This window comes from Dermacentor silvarum, chromosome 10, assembly GCF_013339745.2.
Source record: "Dermacentor silvarum isolate Dsil-2018 chromosome 10, BIME_Dsil_1.4, whole genome shotgun sequence".
NCBI lineage: Eukaryota > Metazoa > Arthropoda > Arachnida > Ixodida > Ixodidae > Dermacentor > Dermacentor silvarum.
Genome location: NC_051163.1, coordinates 157,708,105 through 157,729,301, shown reverse-complemented (window position 1 = coordinate 157,729,301; position 21,197 = coordinate 157,708,105). Strand labels below are relative to the sequence as shown.

The 21,197-nt window shown below is 44.5% G+C and overlaps 1 protein-coding gene across 1 annotated transcript in view; it reads left to right on the top strand.

Moving 5' to 3' along the window:
- LOC119431959 (cytochrome P450 3A31-like) overlaps nt 1–20,321 on the top strand; it is a 44,026-nt gene extending 23,705 nt beyond the window's left edge. Inside the window, exons 7-13 of the mRNA XM_049658125.1 lie at nt 4,175–4,475; nt 7,239–7,500; nt 8,253–8,413; nt 9,607–9,698; nt 10,339–10,482; nt 13,510–13,672; nt 20,123–20,321. Coding sequence (XP_049514082.1) covers nt 4,175–4,475; nt 7,239–7,500; nt 8,253–8,413; nt 9,607–9,698; nt 10,339–10,482; nt 13,510–13,672; nt 20,123–20,203 — 1,204 coding nt within the window. The 3' untranslated portion in view covers nt 20,204–20,321. The remainder of the gene's footprint in view (nt 1–4,174; nt 4,476–7,238; nt 7,501–8,252; nt 8,414–9,606; nt 9,699–10,338; nt 10,483–13,509; nt 13,673–20,122) is intronic.
- The last annotated feature ends 876 nt before the right edge of the window (nt 20,322–21,197 follow it).

The window sequence follows — 21,197 nt, the reverse complement described above, 5'->3', positions numbered from 1 at the left end:
TTACTAGAGAAGCAGCTAGGCCAGCTGTAGACGATTTGGCACAGTTATCCGGGGAGTACGTCGCGAAGGTAGCTCTTGCAGAAGCCCGAAGTGGCCCCGAGTCGTCAGACAAGAGCACCAGTGCAAAGTCCAATCGGTCAGGAAAGTGCGCTAAAGCACAATGTAGGCAGGGCAGTGCAGTTATGGACAGCTCCCAGGAATACGAGCTACGTTTCACAAAGGAAAATAGCTGCATTGTCCCTGAGTGTTTGAAGCTCTCCGCCAGTCGAGATAGCATTGAGAGGAATGATTTACCCGCAAATTATTCAGACTGTGCGGTTGAGATAGAAATAGCGACCGATGAAATAAGTGCCGGTCAGCACGAGATTCAAGCGAAAGGCTTGAAAATGAGCACGAGTAAACGTGCTAGGATGAAACGGCGTCGCAAAGTCGGGAATGCGGCAGACAGGGCAACGCGGTCGAACAAAGGCGCTAAACCCATTGAGGAGCGCAGTCAAAGAGTTCGAACGGCGCGTTTGTCACTTGGAATGTCTTCAGAGAGAGCGCGTCCGAACCGCCGAAGGAGGAAGAAAAGAAAAAGCCGTTCGGCGCGAAAGTGGAGAAAAGCAAAGGTGGCGCGGAGGGGGCAATTATGTTCCCCCTCTTCGGGTTCTATTCGAGGCATGCTAGGCGTCACACAGGAGAGCGAGTCGGTAAGCCGACGTGAATTGGCTATACGCTGCAGTAAACTCGCAGTCCGATGTCCAGCAGGCATGTTGCCTGCATGTAAAGTGTCAGCGGCCGCCAGCGTGGAGAATGGCCTATGTGTCCTTTGTGTTCTCTCGTTAACACGAAGAGCCCTCAGACCGCGCCCGCCTCGAGTACGGCTTAAAGATACGGCGCCACCATAAGCTACGCGGAATGAAAAACGACGCAGGTTTTCTGGAACATCATTTTGTTTGTTTCTTTCTTTATTTTTAGTGTTTGGTTATACGTTTTAAGATCTCCGGAATACAGATAGTCTCGATAGGCGTTTTGCGCTTTGTTTAGTTTGTTTATTTTAGAAACTCAGCAATATTCCGAAAGATGGTTTGCGCGCGTTTAAATTATTGAAACATTTTCGGCGTGTCGCTCTTTTTTTTTTAAGCAGATAGTCTTCATTTTTGTATGTGAGATACGCTTGCAGTGTCAAGTCCAGGCTATTTCTTGAAGCCTGTAGTGGCACGCTTGATTATCAGTTTACTTTTCGGTAGTGCTAGCGTGTAATTTACGCAATATTTTTTTTGTTGTTTCTTTAGTGTGTGTCCTTTGTGGACAGGAGAAAGAAATTCTTAGTGCGTGAGTCGCCCGTATTACTTGTGAATTTTGTCCGCAAAGTTAAAGCGACTCTGACAGTACATCCATGATGCAAATGTGGCTCTTAGTGGCACTAGTACGTGCAATACTAGCGGATGTAAGACTGTTCATGGCATTTGTGCTGCGTACGATATTTCATTATCATTTATTTAGAGCATTTTCGAGTATTTTACCTTTGCTCTCTGCAGCACGACGATATCGTTTTGGTGAACTCAGAGGTTCATGAGAGCTCGCTTTGGCGGCACAAAATTTTGGGTCCAAATTATTGGGACAAGCGAGGCCTGGTGGATTTAAATGGATTTCGGGCGCTTGAGCTCTATGTGGTGCTTTGTCACCAGGACTGCTCTTCTCTGTCGGAGGTTGCGAGAAGATTGTGAATCCTGGTCTAATCTTAATATTGTGGGCTTCAGCGAAGGTTCAGTGATTTGATGGCTGCTTTGGTGCTATTATTAGATAAGGGCAGGCGCGTTGATTTGCTCGCTGGACCCGATGGCTCTCGGTGCGAGCACGGCGCTTTCCTGGGCCCTGTGGTCGTGTGTGTGCTTGTGTATTCCCAGGGAGAAGGCCACAACGAGGTTAATGCTGGGACCTCATGCTCGAGTGTGTCATCGGCCATCATTTCAAGAAGAAACCCCGAGCTCTCGACCGACCACCGACGCTTCGGGCAACCTGACAGCTGGTCACCCTCAGGTCGAATCTTCCGGCGGGGGAGGAGTCTGTTGCGTCCCGAACCGGCCGGGCGCATTCTTTGATTGTTTCCCACCGAGGCAGGCCCTTTCATGAGCGTCGCTCAGACGGCAACAGTGTCAGACACCGACGAGACGGGCAAACACGCGCCCCAAGTCGGCAGTGCGCATTCTTTGGGTGCTTCCCCCGATTCCACCCCCTTCATCAGCGGCCGCCTACCTGGCGACGCGGCCAGACACCGGCAGTGACGTTCGGACAAAGAAGCTCACTTAGAAGCGACCGACCACAGCCGCCACCCTTCGTTAGACGCGGGAATTAGTGCAAAGGCCATTCTCCCGACCCTGGCAAGATGACCGTCGGAGGGCAAGAAACAGGTCACCGACTTTCGTGGAAGGAGTGTCAACCCCCTGTTTCCGGATTGCCTCGTCCTTGCTTCGAAGGTGCAACATTAGAGGCGGAGTTCAGCGAACAAGACGGCCCGTCTGATTGGCCGCATCAAGGTCATCTGATTCCCTAGTCGGGTCAACTAGGGAAGACCGATGTTTTATAAGGAGACACCCTGAGTGCAGTGGTGTGTCCTGACGTGTTCTGATATGAACTCAGACATGTAGTGAGCTGAGACTTTCAAAGTGCTCTCCCATGGAGTGGGCTTCCATATTTGGAGCCACTGTAAATATGTAGAATAAACCCTTTTTTCTCTCGCTCTTACTCCCGGAGGTACTCATCCCTTTGGCTGAAGGATCACCGGCCTAAACGCTACCGAGTCTCAACTACCCGTTCCCAACAAACTGGGAGCAGCAGCGGGATTAATCCCCGACCCGTAACAGTGCCGCAAACTCTGTCACACTCACCGCACTCGCCATGGAGGACATTGAAAAGTGGACGCTTTGCACTTTCACCCCCTAGCCAGAAAAAGTTTGTACGCTACGTGGATGATTGTTTTTGCGTGGTGAAGGCATCCAAGGTGGACAATTTGCTTGTGCACTTGATCTCCATAGAGCCGGCTATACAGTTTACAGTGAAACGCAAAAATTCTACCTTTCTTAGATGTCCTTGTGAATAGAGAGCAACCTAACCTGTCCTTTTCCGTATTCAGAAAACCACCACATACAGGACGATATCTTCACTTTATTTCGAATCACCCCACCTGCCACAAGATTTCTGTAGGCCGAAGCCTCGTCAAGAGAGCCGAAACAATTGGCTCCTCCCCACACCTTCTAAAGAAAAAAATTTAAAGAACACACTAATCTGTGACCTTGGGATGAACCGTTATGCAAAGGCATGCATTTACCTCGCTCTCTGCCTACAGAGTGAGAATGAAAGGAAGGCGGCGGCAGCTGCCGACCCATCCGAACAGCGATGCCATGTCTCGATGCCTTACATTCGAGGGGTCAGCGGCACATTAGTCCATCTGCTGCAAGGGCCAGGGGTTGACGTTCCTCGCAAGCCTCTTTCCACGGTCGACAGCCTCTGCCCTCGTCCAAAAGACCACGTTACTGTCGAAAAGGCACAGGCCATCGTGTAGAAAATTATCTGCACCAAATGCCCGCGTCGTTTATTGGTGAGACCAAAAACTTCTTACAAGGTGTTCTTCAGCACAAGAATGACCTTCGTCACCTAAACTGAGAACGCAGTGCTACAGCAGAACACTGCGAGCTTTTTGACAGCAAATTAGCCCCGACGCCGCCGTCCTCTTGTAGAGAGAAAACAAAAGCACTAGTGGAGGCTTCTTTTGGGATCCTGGCACATCCAAAAAAACGTCGGGAAACATCAATCATTCATCAAGAACACTTCCTGCTGTCAAGAATTGCAAAAAAATATCTGTGCGCCTGTCAAAGTGTTAACACATATAAGCACTACTACACCTCGCGCACTCTCACCCCTGAAGAAGGAGCCAGCTGTGCTCCGAAACATCGGGTTTTTAAAACAAATTTTGGTTGGAGTTTATTCTTGAATTCAACAGCATTCTTCATCTAACATTTATTCCCATACCTACAGCCAGCCAAAAGAAATTAGTCTAGGCAAGTAGTTTATAGTGTGCATTTTGATGATATTTCAGTGGATGGTGATGGATGCAATTTGAGATTGCTGGGAGAGTTCTTCGCCTGCGGTGGACATGAATTATGATGATGATGGTCATTTGCCTTGACAGATTCTTTGGTCACTACACCCTGGACGTCATTACGAGGTGTGTCCTGGGGGCAAGGCTGGGATCTCACACCGCCCAGGCTGACGAGTTTGTCGCCAAGTCACAGGCAGCATTCGCCCTGAAACCCATGCCAGCTGTCGTCTTGTTCTGTAGGTACTCGGGTCGGCATGCCACGATGCACAGAATGACAACCCTTTGCTTGCAGTTTACATCTGGACGCTGTTTCCATTCATCACAACGTTGCTACGGCTGCGCGTCTTCAGCCCTGAAACATTCGTCTTCCTTAAAATTTCTGCCTAAATGTTATTGAGAAAAGGAAACTGTCACCTGAGGTAAGTCTATGTTAGAGTTGTAAACAAGTACTAATTGATTGCTTGATCGACAGGTAGATAGAGTGATTTATTGATTCCTGCTGCTAAAACAAAATCTGGGAATAGCTCTTGGCCTTTCATGTTAAGTAAATACAGTATAGACCACTTATAACGTAACAGCTTATAGTGCAGGACCGGATATAGTGCGGTCTTTTCAGACTCCCGTTAATTTTCCCATAGCACACCATGTGTACACGACTCGCTTATAGTGCAGTTGCAGGAAACCAAATACCGGTTACAGTGCGGGCTGCCTGGGAGTATGGAAGTCAGCGGAGACGGCGAACGGTCCCCTCAAACGGGCGCCCCAAGGAGTACTCGAGGAAGAAAGAGAGACGAGTGGAGGAGAAGGGCACGTGGTGCGAACGAGAACAGCCAGTGAGGCTGCAACCGGAATCTTGAGTGCGAGTCATGAAATATCATGGTGCGCATAGCGAGCGAGGGCCACGAAACTGCCAATTCCGGCCAACGCTCGCTTCACGATAACGGCAGTAAACGAAACTTCAGGGAGCGGGTGGCGCCGGCATGGCACAGCGAAGGGCGCACGCAGAGACCGTGGAATGTGAGGGAGGAGGCAGGCAGAGAAGCGGATTTCGCCTTGGCAACTCCGCCACTTCGGTGGCTCCCGTAGCTCCCTCACTTTCGACTGTCACCGTGCACGCCCGCCGCCATGCAGACGCCGCCGCTCCTGCCGGCCCGGCGCCAGCTCCCCGAAGTTTCGTTTTCTGCCACTATCGGGAAGCGGGTGTTTGCCAGCGTGGGCAGTTTCGTTGGCCGGCCTGGGACACCACCGCTGCTTCCATCTGCGCCGTAGCCGTAGCGTGCAAGGGCAACACGTGACTAGAAAGTAGAGGAAGCATAAAGGAGAAAGAAGGGTTCACTGCCATTTTCTACGCGTGGCTACGATAACGTGGCTGAGCGACATGAACACACATGTACACGCATGTTCCGGCGCAACGCAGATTCGGCGACCTTGCCATTTGAAAGAGGGTAAAATTTCCGCCGCATTTTTTTTTTTCTTCTTTTTTTTTTTTTTTTGTTCGCGCGCAACATTGAGGGGTCTCTCCTAAGCTTTTACTCTATGGCGGTGCCGGAGCAATGCCGGTCGGAAGCGTCGTCACATGAATTATTTCGAATTAACGAGATTCAACTGTAAATTGAATGCAAACGTTCGAGCCGCATTCCTCGACTGTCGCATATGCGTGGCAGCTCGGTGCACATGTTTTGCATATGTGCGGGCCTTGAAAATTGTTGCTTTGGTTATAGTGCTGATATTCGCGACTCCGGCGACTTACATTATAAGCGGTCTACACTGTAACAGTTTTGCATCTGTTTACAGGCTCATTTCTTCAGTTGCTTGTAGCTTGCTGGCTTCTTGCAGAGTAAATTTCAACACTGCGTATGGCTTGATGCTGCGGCTAGGAGCACGTTTTCTGCTAGAACAACCTCTTCAGGCACCACATGTACAATGCCTAAAAACTGGAATCAGTACATGAAAATAATGATGTTAAAAATGTGTAGAACGCATTTTTAAGACACTTGTGATTGTGCTGAAAGATTTACTAACGTGTGCAAAGAGCGCAAAGAATAAGCGGAACTTAGGTGCTTAATTTATTGTTAGCCACAGGCAAATGAAGTCAGGGAAAGCATAAGCAAAATTAACTGTGTTGTTTAATTGAAATTTGGAAATAATGGGAAAAGGGAAATGAAAGTATACAAAAAGGTAGCTTGCCACCGATGCTCCACCAAGTGAATTATAGTGTCCACTTATTTGGGTAGTTTTATACAAGTGGTAGCACTTAGCCTTAGGAGTGTGGGCCAGTGCCATTTGCAGCTAGGGCAGTCTATGTGGGTTGCAGAAAATAATTTTAAGGCTGATGTCCAGGTCTTTGGTGCCAGGGTCATTTGGAGCCAGGTTCCAAGAAAACAATTTTTGTTGCTGGCTCTATATAGACGCAATTTTCAGCAAATATTCCATATTGTCTGCTAATTGCAAGTATCCAAGTAGATTCCTTAAACTCAATCCACAAAAATGTTTGTGTTATACATTTGGGTGGTGAGTTACAAAAAATGTACTGCAGCAGGAGAGCTAAAATTAAGTCAATATGTTTTAGAATGTCGAAAGCTTGCAACTTGGCGTTTAAATGTTTGCATCTATATTGTAGATGAAGTTATCAAATTCTAAAGTTGCATTTTTGCAAGTGTGTATTTTTGTTGGCGATTTCTACAAGGTTTCATAATGTTGTCATGTTCTAAAGCACTGTATCATAATGCTTCTGCGCTATGGCTTTCCAGCATTCAGGCAAAAACAAAGATTAAGAGAATTAGCAGAGGGACAATGCTGCTCCCAAAATTTGCATTTTACAAAACCTATTTATTTGAGAAAAATGAAAAAAACAAGAGTGCAAAAATACTCATTTCACACTAGAAAACTAGGTAGCTTTCTTCTGAAGCAGCACTGAATCCTTTTTGACATAAAAGTAAGCTGGAAAGGTTCGCTTTCAAACAAGGCCAAGCAGGCCTTAACTCTGGCGAGTGGTTTCAGATTGGCGAATAAAAGAGGATGAATACAATGCACTGGCAGTACGTGTCTTTTCTTACTCAGGTGCGGTGAGAAGTCGGGACTCTGCGGATTGCCCAATTTTTGTTCTTCTCTGGAAAATATTATGTTTACTTCAAGTTCCTGTTTAACCTTATAGCACCGTGTAACTTATTTCTTGTTCTTTTTTTTTAATTATTATCTGAACTTCTCTACACGCAATATTCCTTTCGGGGCCGTATGTATACAAATAAATAAATGCCATCTTTGTTTTCCACAGAAGCACCAAGATTTTTTGCAGCTGATGGTTGATGCCCAGGACAGCAAAATGCAAGTCTGTGCTGAAGGCCCACAGAATGCCGAGGAGAAGCTGTACAACCCAGGCGCAGAGCAGGCTGTGGAAAGGACTGCTAGTGCTAAAGGTCGGCAGGATTTGGAGCTCTTTTGAGCTTGAACTCTTGAAGAAATGTGTTGCCATACCGGTTTTTAAATTTCTCCATCTTAATTTGGAACACTGCTGCTCATACAAGCCAGCAGGTAATTTTACAGAACATTTCAATTCCTGCTTTAAATATACACGACCCGCTGTAGTGGCTTTGGTGGTGCGCTGCTAAGTATGAGGTCATGGGGATCAAATCCAGGCCACGGCTGCCACATTTTGATGGGGGCAAAATGCAAGAACACCCTTGTACTTAGCTGCACATTAAAGAACCTCAGGGGGTCAAAATTAACCCAGAGTCCCCCATAACAGCATGCCTCATAATCAGGTCGTGGCTTTGGCACGTAAAACCCCGTAATGTAAATTCTTTTAATTACTTTATATACTGAGGTGTTGACCCTGTTCTGACCCAAATTCAGTCCCCTTGTCTGCAAAACTAGTGGCAGTGTGGGCCACCTGTGTGTGTCAGTTTACATGTGTGAATATTTGCATGCATGCCATATGTGCATGTTGTATGTGCATACATGTCTTTGTGTTACAGTTACGAGCGTACTTGTAAATTTTTGTCTGCTTTTAGTTTTAGCTCTACCATGCTTTCACTCCTTTTGCGTGCTTCTTGTGGATGTTTGGTAGGCTTTCTTCTCTCCGTTGGCATGTAAGTGAAAGGTTACTACTCTAGATCAGTAGCGTGGCTAGTGTGAGTTTCACTTTTTCCTTTGCACGTGTGCTTTGCAGCGCTCACCGAAGAGGAGGCACTGTCGCAGTGCGTTGCATTCTTCATTGCCGGCCTTGACGCAACTTCGTCAGCCCTGGCATTCACATTCTATCTGCTGGCCCTGCACCCCGACGTTCAGCAAAAGCTCCGGGAGGAAGTGGATCGCTGCTTTGAGGAGAACGTGAGGGCCTCTTTAAAATGAAACTTTTTTTTGCCTCTCCCTCAGTAGCCGCCAGAAATATTGGAGTTCCCAACATCTAGAGTATTTAAATAAAAGTAATTATCTAACTCTCTAATTGTTGTTCTACAGTGTACACCACTTATAACGTAAGTCGCCGGAGTCCCAAATATCCGCACTATAAGCTGTACCGCACCATAACCAAAACAACTATATTATTGCGATAATAGACACTCAAGGCGCATTTCTGCCGTCGCTGTCACCGTGCTCTAGGTACAAGGGCCAATAGCTTCTTTTTACAATGGACATGCAGCTTTCATTCTTTGGAAACTTTATGAAGAGAGCTGCAAGCAAAATATGCAAGCAGTGATGTCATCTTTTTTTTTTTTTTTTTTCATATTTCGTCGGCTTTCGTCAGAGCCAAGAAGAAGGGACTAGGTCGAAGATGATGCCACGAAAACAGCTCCGTTGGGGGTTTCTGAGCACGGCTTACACATCTTCTATCAAACTTATGCGCTAAAATGACTGTTTAAAAATTTGCATAATTCAACCTAGCTACATACTTAGTGCAACTGCAGAAGCAAAGAAGCTTGTTAGCATTCTCTGGCAGCCTCATTATGGAACGTGTCAGTGTTCTTAGTGTGTCGCTCACCCTTCGTTAAATACACTAGCAGCTGTAGCAGACTGGATTTTTCATCTGCCCTGCAGCACACATGGGTTGCTTTTGTCCCGAAAGATTGCACAGGCATCGTCGTCTTAGTCGGAACATTATGGCTCAGTCTGTCATTCTCTTGCTGTTGAGCAGTTGAAGTTGGGATGTCAAGTGGCCTCAACCGATTAATTAGTAATAATACTTTCTTGTGGACTAGTTGGTTCATACTTGAAATATGAACGTGCTGCGCAAGATGCACAAGAAAAGAAAGAAGAGGACAGGACAGAGTGCAGTGTCCTGTCCACGCTCTGTCCTGTCCTCTTCTTTCTTTTCTTGTGCATCTTGCGCAGCACGTTCATATTTAAAGATAGGTTAATTGCAGGTTGAGTGGTTAATAATGGCAGGTAAAGTATAAATTGACTACTAATTGGAACGTTATTTTATCATTTGCCCAGCCCTACTTTTTATACATGTATTGCAAGCATCGAAGCAGTACAGATTTGACAGATGTCCTTTTTTTTTCATATTTTCTTGCAATTATCAGGGCGAGGAGCCAAGCCTTGATGATGTCTCCAAATTAAAGTACCTCAACTGCATCATCTCTGAGAGCTTGAGAATGTACCCGCCAGCTGTACGGCAAGTGTCACTTGTGTAACCAAATGTACTGAGTGACTGCTGATCAATGTGTATTCTGTTTAAGCTTTATCTTTCAACACAGTGTTCTTATGTTTTGAGCTCTCAATAGATGGCACCAAGTTTGTAGCAGGACAGGCTTTCCAGATGCTGTTGGCATGACGATTACTGTCTGTGATGTGTCGTAAGTGAATATGGTTCAGTGTAGGCTGTCAAGGTTTTTACAATATATCGGGTATAACAATGGGCAGCCAATGCACCATCAACTTTTGTATGTGTTCTGTGATAACCCGCTTACTACAATGCTCCCATGCTGCATTATTGGCTGTAACAATTAAATCTGGCGATGGAGTAAGTGCTCCTCTGCACTGGACATAGATTAGTCAGATGACGAGTTCTGGGCCTGACAACAACTGCCCAAAATTCAATATCTGTGGTTCCTGTGCACACTACAGTGTACCCGATAATGAGATGTTTGACGAGAAATTAAACATTCCTATTCCCTTTTCTTTCTGGGTAAAATAAGCTCAGATTTTAACTATACAATTTGTTAACTTGGCTCTGTAACGATAGCTTTACAACTGCAGGTTTATAACTTCAATTTAAGCAGTGAAGCACATTTCTTTTTTCTCTCTTCACAAAGGGTTGAAAGAACAGCTTGCCAAGATGTCACCCTCGGTGACACCGGGATCAATCTCTCAAAAGGCTGTGCTGTGGTAATTCCAGTGTACGCTATGCACCATGATCCCGAGTACTTTCCAGATCCTGAGAAGTTTGACCCTGAAAGGTAAGCTGGGTGAAAAGCATGCTTAAGTATTTTTGTATTTTAATCTTGATGCATAAAGCATACCATCTGCTTGTATTACTCTCACCAGACATTTACGTACAATATATGGGTGCTGGGTACATGCGAATTTTGGATTGGAGTGCAGTCTTGTAGCAGCTATCTGCATTGCACAGGAGCCGTGTCACATTTCAAACATGCATCACTAACATAAGCTGTTATAATTCAACATACAAAATAATTTACAAGGCTTTGCTTTGTACTGGTACAGTTGTGTGGAGTTGACTTTATAAGATTCGAGCATGGTTATGTGTGGCTATTTGCGCGAGCCATGTGCATGTTTTCCCCCCTTTATGCAGATATGAGGGCTGCATGTTTGATGTAGGATGTTTGCTTGAAAATATGGTAACTTCAGCTTCAGTGAATATCTGCCTACTAGCAGCGTTGGGGTGCAATTTTTCTGAAGAGCCATCTACAACTAGCTTACCTGCCTTGACGTCTGCTGCTAAGGCCATTATAGAGAGTTTCACATTAGTTACAGATGAATGAGTTGGTAATTCATGCTGTTGTAAACTTGGCATGACTTAGACAGAAAGAAAGAAAGAAGGAACCTTGTATACACTATGTGTACACATTACCTTCTCTGCCTGGCTCTAATCTACAATAAGCTTTGTGATATCGTAATCATTCATTGTGCCAACTTGCACCTGCAAAGGAAGTACAACTAGGCTGTGATAGCAGCAGTGTTGACAGCCTGATTGGTTATCGTTGGATCAAATGATGCTGATGCTGCTGGCTATTCAGCCCCTCCTGTTATTTATAAGCGTCATTACAGATTATGGATCGATTGGAGGTGATCGCAACTTTTACAGAACATGCTGCCGGCAGCACGCACATATGATGATGATGGGCTCACCGTGCTAGGAGCTGATCACTACATTAATGGATATCTCAAGGTATCTGACGCATCAGATACTCCAAGCACATCTTGTGCAAGAACTGCACAGAGGTACTGTATGCGAAATATAACACAGACCGTGTACTGCAGAAGTGAAAACTCAAAATAAAGCGCACACAGCAAGGGCTTATGCTTTCTGTTTATCCATAGATTTACTGATGAACCTGACATGATATTTTGTCAACCAGCAATGACATATTTTATGAAAATGCAGCTTTCCTCACTTGCTTTGGGTACTGGCAGCACCAGACAGACAGACAAAGAACTTTAATGAAGGTGCTGAGAAGATCCGTTGCCCCCTCTCAGGGAGGAGACGAAGCCGCACCAAAAAAAAAAAAAAGAGTACGGTGGGTAAAACCTACAAGAGCATGTTCTCCAAATGAAATTCAAGTTATCACACAAGGGCATGTCAGCCACCTGCTAAAGTATTGTCTCCAAGTGGATGCATGAATGGTGTTCATGGACATCTGCATAATCATCTGCCTTGCTATCCACAGTGAATGCCTTTTTTTTTTTGTGCACCACAAGGGTGTTTTCATTTGTCAAGTGACACAGAATTCCATAAAGTAATGTTCAGTAGCTCGGAATGAGAACAAGAGTTCATAATCGGTCGTTTATAGCCTCCTAGAGCAGTGCAGAGGAGTGTTTACTTAGGCACAAGGGAACTGGATCATGAGGAAGGAGCCTCCAGATAAAGAAAGATGGGTTCAAGGGCATGTGACATGCGCTCTCAAGTCGTGAACTGCAGATTAGCATTACACATGAAAGGAAAAATGTATGATCAATGTGTTGTTCCTGTACAAGGCTGAAGCTTGAAAGATAACAAAGAAAGACTTTTCGACAACAAGCAGTGGAACAAAGAAGTCTTAGCTGTAACATTAAGAGCTAAGGAAGACAGAACTTATAGGATAGAAAGCAACACAGGGCCAGCTAATATTCCAGTTGAGATTGAGAGAAAGAAGTTGAGTTGGGGCAGGTCATGTCAATGTGTGGACAAGATAACTGGTGACACTTATCGAAGTACTATATTGGGAAAAGTGCCGAGAGATGAGAAGCGTAGTCGACAATGTTGAAGGATTAGGTGATGATATAATAGGAAATTTCCTAGCATAAGGATATAATTTTGATGGAAGAGAGAGTGTTTGCAGATTTCTCAGAACGGCCTTCATGCTGCAGTGGACATACCAATATGCCGATTATGATGATGTGGAGGATACAAAATCAGGATTTAGGTGTGTGTGCGGTCACCATTGTACATGACCGAAACACACCTTGAGCCCCTCATTGCTTCTCCTGAGGAGGGTGCTGTCACATTCTAAAAGCTACCACATTCTAAGCAGACCAGCCAGGAATGTGCTTAGACTGTGACGGTTTTTAATGCATCTTCTTTCCAAAGCATTCGACGTTTATAACTTGCATTTGTTAAAGTTAAGCCACTCTAGATGTCTCTTTGATGTACGGGTTAAGTGTGATGATGGCTGTACACATTATAATATGAGAGGAATTAAATTTCTGTTCTTTATACAGAGTTGGAAATGATGTATTATACACTGCTCTCGAGTTTAACTAATTTGTGAGTAGGACTTTTACAAAACCCTCGTAAACATTGCAACAATTTCACCTATGCTCTTAACTCGCATGTCAAATTTGACTGCTTTAGATGTTCTAACAGCTGCTGCTTACAGAGCTGCAATGTTTATTATTAGTGTAAAGTTTAAAATTTTGTAAACTTCATGCTTCAATTCTTTTCTTAAGCTTGCAGATCTTTGGCAAGCTATGTAAGAACGGTTAGATTGTAAAGCTAGAATTTAAATTTCTCTTTCAAATGGAACAAGTTTCATTCTAATCGGTCCAGCAGTTGTCTCACGAGAGCATTTCTGCATTTTACGCGTATTTTAACGAGGAAGTCGTAGTTGTCCCGAGCTAGAACTTCCTCTTAAAAGAAGGTGTTGCTGCACCAAGGTCATCATTTATTGCCATTCCTTGATCTGTCTTTCAGCATATTGTTGCATTGTTTAAGTGCAGTTTATTTAATCGCAACCTCGTGTGAGTGTGAACGTTACATAACGCAGATTCAGTGACGAGAACATTGGCTCCATACAACCCTACTCCTACCTGCCGTTCGGCGCTGGTCCCAGGAACTGCATTGGGATGCGATTCGCCCTGCAAGCTCTGAGGATGTGCCTGTTCCACGTTGTTCGCAGTGTGGAACTATTGCGGACAGAGAAAACCAAGGTGGGTTTGCAAACGGAAAACACCTAGTGCTTCATGTTGTCGAGAGTTGGTGTGATCACAGTGTTACTTGAGCCTGGTAATGCTGGCAGTTTTAACTACTCTGTGTTGCGCACGTGAATCAAAGACCTATGAAGGGGGTGTCGATCACTACTTACTTTTTCAACCGCAGATGCGCCTGCTTGCGCAAATACTGCTGTAAAAGGCAGTGCTCTTCTTGTTGTCTGAACGCTTAAAGGGACACTAACGAGAAACACTCGAATAGTTTAGATCGATAAAGTATTCTTAACTGAACCTACTTTTGTTGATTTTGCTGTAATAGGTTAATCATTAGAAGAAAAAAATGACCATCAAGGTTTCATTTATGAATTTCACGCCAGAACATTACGACCATTGCATAACGTCACGTGTTTCAAAGTGTTCTTTGCATTTCAACTGTTGTGGTTCAGTAAAAGTTACTGAAACTTCCCAAGTTCCGTGTTTGGCTCGTTCAGAATACACTGTACTAGTCCATTTTTTCAGATAATAATTTAACTGCCCCCGAGCAAGAATGACGAAAATGTAAAATCGGAGTGGCACCACCTGTTGTGGACTCTGGTACCTCTCGCACGACGTCAGCACCGACTGATTCACAGAAAGCGTCACAGAGGGAGGACACGTGGGGATTACTTCGATACGTCCGTTTAAATTGAGCAGGAGTGGAACCATTGGCAGAAATTTCTTGTGCAACTAAGTGATTATTGGAAAAGCAGAAAGTGATGATAGACGTCTAGGTGAATAATCTATAGACATAGTTCAACTTAATAGTATTCTCCTTTAGTGACCCGTCTTGGTTGCTCAGTGGCCATGGTGTGAGGCTGCTGCGCACGAGGTCGCGGGATCGAATCCCGGCCAAGGCGGCCGTGTTTCGATGGGGGCGAAATGCGAAAACACCCGTGTACTTAGATTTAGGTGCAAGTTAAAGAACCCCAGGTGGTCCAAATTTCCGGAGTCCTCCGCTACGGCATGCCTTATAATCAGATCGTGGTTTTGGCACGTAAAACCCCATAATTTAATTTAATTTTTTTCTCCTTTAGTGCCCCTTTAAGCACTTACCTTGGAGACCTCAGAGTGTGCATACATTTCTCGAGGATGACTAAACAGACCCTGTTAGAAGTTGAGAGAATGGCCTTTACAATAATGTAACAGGAAAAGCCTCTCTGGAAAGTTGCACATGCCATTGCACGTTTGCTCCCTCAAAGCGATTTAGAACACCGAGTTTCTTAAAAAGATTAGTATAGTTGAACCTACTTATAACAGTATTCAAGTGCCAAGAAAATGCCATTGTTACAACCGATAATTGGTATAACCTGGTTGCATGAAAAAGAAGCAGAGGGGACACACATTTTAATTAGACACAAGGAAGCACAGTCGAACCCACTTATAACGTTACCGGCTTTAACAATACTCGGATGTAACGATGAGAAGCTGCCCCACTATGGACTTTTGTGAGTGTTCTATCGTAATATAAGCCGCCTACTACAACGTTCCCATGCCGCATTATTGGTTGTAACAATTAAATCTGGCTACTGGGTGTCTGCACCAAAAGAAAAAGGAACATGAAATCCAGGAAAAGAAAAGAAATGCAAGCCGCACACCTTCACAACACCCACCTTGTGCTGCGCACCCCGCACAGCATGCCTTCATCACATCGCCCTATGCATCGCCGGCCTCGCTGCCCCTCTACCTTCCACCTCTCTGATACACGAGTCGACTGCACCCATGGAGGAAGGAAATGAACTAGGAAAGAGCATTACATCATGCAGCCAGCCTTGGCAAGCGAACTCTTCATGAAGCCATTCTCCTTGCTTTGTCCCCTATCAGTATTGGCCCAACATGGGACCTGTGAAACACAGCCTGTTGGCTGAGGACGTTTCGTTGCCGGTAGTTTCTAATCGATGTGCACTTGATCTGCTGTGCTGCCACAGCTCTGCCTGCAGAGTGGGAGCTTAAAAACCTGCTGCACGCTCTGGCGTGACGATCACGTGTTAGGCCTATACATTTTGCTTTGTGTGGCATGACGCTCTCTCCTAACTTTTCCTTCCTCCATGACTATGCCGACTTCAGAGGGGTGGAAGGGAGATGGGAGAGAGCTGCTCGAGGCTTGTGATGCGTAGGGCGATGAGACGACGGCGTGCCGTGCAGAGTTGTGCGGAAAGCAGGCAGGTGCACCAGCTCACTTTGTTTCCCAAGGATTTTGCATACCTTTTCCTTTCGGCACACACACCTACCGTATAGACTCGAGTAAGGGCCGCACTTTTTTTTTTTCTTTTTTCTCACAATTTTGACGAGGTGCGGCCCTTACATGGGACCGAATTTTTTGGTCAAAATATTTTGGAGCCGGCGCAGCCGGCGACTTCAACGCCCAGCTCAATGCCCAGCTCTCGCCATGTAGTAGCGGCACGCAGAAGTACGCGGCGCGTGAAAATTCGCCGAAGCGCGCCCGCGGCATCGGGGCAGCGAACGCTATTGCTTCTCCGATGGAATTTTTTTTTTTTTTCAAAATTTTGGGCTGCTAAGTTGGGGGTGCGGTCCTTACACGCGTGCGGACTTTACACGGCTATATACAGTAGTAGCCAGATTGAATTGTTATAAACGATAATATGGCATAGGAGCATCGTAGTAAGCAGTTTGTTTCGCGATAGAACACAACAAAGTTTTACGGTGCAATGGCTGCTCATAGTTAATATCCGATATATTATTAAATCTGGTATTGTTATAAGTGGGTTCAACTGTACAGGGAACTTTGTGGTGCTAGTGAGTATGGGAGCTGCGAGTATGGTGTTTCAGCAAGCATGGAATTATGGGTAATATATACTACATGGATTTGCCTAACCTTTGCCACTCTTGCTTCAAGCAGCTTTTTGATTTTGCAAAGTGATTAATTTCCAACAAAATATTGCGTATGTATGCAATGATTTGCAATGATTATGCTTGCATGCACGGACTTGTTGCCATGTGTTTAATAAAATACGACTGCTTGGAAATCGGGCCAGCAAGGCACATAAGGTGTGACAAATAAAGCCACAAGAACATCTCAAGCCACAAACATGAATGCCAGACTAATCATTGTAACTACCCATGATTCCCATGGAAGCGGAATGATTGCAGCACCAGAATTTTCTTGTCATTTTTTAGGAAACACTATGATTTAGAATAACCATTTATTAGGCTTCACATGCATTTCACGTAGAAGTTATTTCGATAAATGAAAACATGAAAACAAAAGTCCGAGTGGTAGATGCAGCTTGTGCTGTTAAATTTCTAAGGTTACACCCCCTTGCATAATGTGCAAGGGAGCAACAATATGATGCTCTTTATGCACATTGTGCAGCTGTGCCACTGCTGCCATTTGCTATGGTGCACAGCTAAAAATTATGTTGTTTTATTAAGCAGCCATGAGAGAAGCTGCAATGCCAAAGGACTGATCAGGTAGCAAATTCGTCAACATTTTTGTAATGCAAAGCATGTTTGGCAAGTGTAAACAGGCTTTTCCTCTCCAGAATCTGGCTGTTACTGTGGGCTGATTCCGAAGGCAGTGCAGTTTAAAAGAGTGTCTCAGTGTCCTAGGACTGTACTTGGAGTACACAGCTGTTGTCAAACTCTCAGATAGCGCCCAATGTGACCTTCAAACTCAGTAGAGCGCCGGTGGCACAATATGCAGTCACTTACTGCTTGGCATATCCCTCTCGGATTCTAGGCATAGCTCACCTGGGTTCTTTCACGAGTGTGCATTGACATCAGCAATGACGCACATTGGGCTTTCTACACCCTAACTGGTGAATCCACCAGTGAAACCACCAGTGATGTCATCGATGAAAACACAGTCAAAAACCATGTACAGTCAGTGAATGGACATTGAATAATTATTTCAAGCGATGTACAGTGCTCAGCGATTGAAACGCGATACTCTGACAACATGGTGGCCGGCACTTTTTTACGCCACCGGTGGGCACTGGTGACACTTGTAGATGATGCATTTTTGTGTCACATGAAAGCGAGAATCTTTTTGATGCATTGTAACTGCATTCGGCCCCCTCAGCGATCACCTAGCGATCACCGGTGGCGCAACAAGCGCCGGCCGCCATGTTGTCTGAGTATCGCGTTTCACTCGCTGAGCACTGTACATACAGTATACATCCCAGATAACTTGAAAAGCCTGCACACATCTATCCGGATAATTTGTAGTAGTTTTCGGTTGCAGCTTCCGAGACTGGCATGCTGGGACACACTTCTGGCTTCACATATCTCGGATGTGATATGAAAAATATGGCGTCCACGACTTGTTTTGAGCTCCTGCAACTGGTGTTGGCACTTGCAGTACATAAATGCATGGCCTTCAATATCAGGCTCGGAAAGAGCTGTCACTGCAGCTGCAACTGAGCATGTGCTAGATTCCGCGATGTGGGCGCCGATAGGCAGTACAGCTTTGCAAAGTGCATACATTGTGTGGCCTAAAACCCCTCCATCTGCACACCACCGCCGCTCTTGCTGGTCTGCGAAAACGAGGGGCTTCAGTGTGGCCAGCTGCGTTGCACCTTACGTCACGTTTTCTCTAAGGCTGGTGATCCGTGCGTACGATTCCCGACCGTGTGGGAAATCGCCGGCACTTGTGCGGAACCACTAGTGTACGAAGACACTGACAAGAGTGAGTGACAGAATGGGCTACGCCGACTACTTGAACATCAAAGCAGTTATGCAAATGTCAGACGCTAATGTGTGAAATGAAGCGACCGACAGAGTGCCAGTAGGCGAATTCGGGGACGATAATGAGCCCACTTGTGCGCCCGTTTTAGCGACAGTTATTAAGTCCCTGAACAGCGTCCACAGCTTTGTTGAGTGGTGACTTTTTTGGGTGGTGACTGTGAGAGACTGCACATGATTAGCGAGCTAGAGAACTACCCTTGGTTCAGCGAGCTACCATACCAAGCATACCAAGCAATCCCACACCAGTGATTACTTCAAGTAGTCTTGCTACGCAGAAAACAAACGTGATATGCTGGTGTTGCACAGTTCCGACCTTCTTTTTTTTTTCTTATTATTTTTTGGGTAATTCAAACATTTTCTTAACTTGAAGGTTTTTCAGTCTGGTAGACTTTGAATTAACAAGGTTTTAGTGTAAATGTATAATTGCAATGTAAAGTTGTACATAATCATCATGTCCTACAATGCAATGTCATATAAACATTTCATCTTCACAACCTGCAGAGTATGCTTCGCTTAAGATAATTGCCATGGTTGGTGAGTGCCCTCTGATTACCAAACAGCAGTGGTTCGCATTACATGGAGCTCAACTGGAGTTGTGGCTACCAAATTTTTTTCAACCCAGCCTTTCTAGCACTCGCATGTATGACAAGCCAATGCAAAAGGAAAAGTGTGCCATACTGTTAGTATAGTGTAGAGTCAACCTGCATGTTTAAATGAAAGCTGTATGTTAGGCCTGACGCCAAATTTTGTAGAATGTATTTGTATAAAATACAAATATCCTCATTATGCGGCTGAAAATTTAATAAGATGAAACTTCTCGGAATTCAAAGAGCTAAATCCTAGAGTCGTATAGGTGTAGGATATCAGTATCTAGCTTATAAAAAGATAAAAGGTTTAAAGATCACAGGAGACTTGGTACTTCACAATGCGTATCTCTCTGAGGACAACAGACAGGGCACTTGTACAAGTTACACCTGTAGAGTGCTAAAGTGAACAAATTTGTCTTTTTCGGAGTCTTAGTGACTTTTTCAATGGTGCTACAGATAGCCAGTAAATTGCGCTGGTGAACTTTCTCAGGGGACCTTGGCTAAGTTAAATGTCTTGCCCACATTTTATCTCTAAGGGGTTATATGTGCCTCCATTTGTCGTTACTTCTAGATACGTACCGAAGAGTTTATTATTGAGCCACCTGGGTGCATCAAAGCTGCTTAATTATCCGGGGCAAAGCACAATCTTGAGATGTAATACCGCTTCAGAAAATGGGTGATTGTTTTTTCTTTTTTCCTAATAATTAAGCAGAAAGTCTGAAAACTGAATAAAACAAAATTTAATAGACTAAATTTTGAGTAAGTCATCATCATAATTAGGAACTTTTCACTAAAGATGGGATGTTTTGAACCATAACCAGGCAAATAAAAAAAAATAAACTGACTTCCTGGACTGTTATAGTCCATATCGAAGCAATAGAGCTAGTTAGCCAGAGCCAGTTAACAGCTAGTTAGCCTTGCATAAATACTGGTGGTGTACTGAGATTATTTTTTAACACTCAGTGTTATATTTTTCTTGTAGCCCCCTGCAAACGTCCACCTTCTCACTTGCCAACTTACACGTTAACTTGTTTTTATTTGTCTGTGCTTTGGTTTCAACCATTCACTTTGCAACCATATGAATATTGATTTAATGGTCATTTTGTCTACCTTGTTACAGGTGCCGTTAAAGATGGTAACCACTTTTTCTTTGTTGACTGCCGAAGACATCACCATCGGCGTAAAGAACAGAAATCTGTGAATCTGAGGCTCGCTACAGACAGGCCACGTCCTATGGGTTGCCAACTGTTTCATGGTTTGCAGGACTGCCTGATGTTTCACACTGAAGAAAGCCATTTATAAAATGCTCTCCTGACGAACTGCTGGCTTGTTCACGTTCATATTTTACACGGAGGTGTCATATTGCAGTGCATGTTGTTTGCTTAAATTATATAAGTATTGCTGTCCTGTTTCGTCCAGAATAAGTCAAATGTCAGCTGCAATGCCAGTTGAAAAGTGTGTATTTCCTTGGCAGCAAAATGGTGGCACCTTCACTCACAGTTACAGCAAAAACATTGTCTGCACTTTGCTTCCCCCAAACAGTCACAGAATCATTCTAAGTGCACTAAAAAATTGACATAGAAATGTAGGGGGCACAAAACAAAAATATAGAATGGCACACACTGAGAATTCGTGTTCAGCACAGCAATACAATTTTTGATGTCGCCGATCACCTTTTAATACTAATAATCTCCATAGCCAGCCTTTTCAGCACTCTGGCCACAAGAACCAAGGCGATTAGCACATTTGCATAAAAGCGATTTCTAGTGTACTTATTCAAGACGAGTGGCAGGAAACGTACAGGTAGCAGGTATTTCACAAAATATAAACGACCAGGAAGTGCGGATGCACATAATAAAGTGTGCTTATTGCATTTTATTGGCATGGTGTGGTGTACCTCTTCTTGCATATAATGCTTCTGTTCTTCCTTTTTTTTTTTTCTTTTTTAAATGTGCAGCAACTATTTTTTGTGCTCCTAATTGCTTGAAGGCTTTACAGAGAGGAGGGGCAAGAACTAATATATGCATTTTTGGCTGACTTGAAGTTTTGTAACAAGTGATATGAGACATGTTAGTCTGATTTCAGTTTGATGTATCAGCTGATATGTATATATAACATTTAATGTATCTTCAAGCCACTTATGCAGCAGATATCTCTCAGTGTCTGATCTTTGCCACTGCTAAGTTTGCTAACAG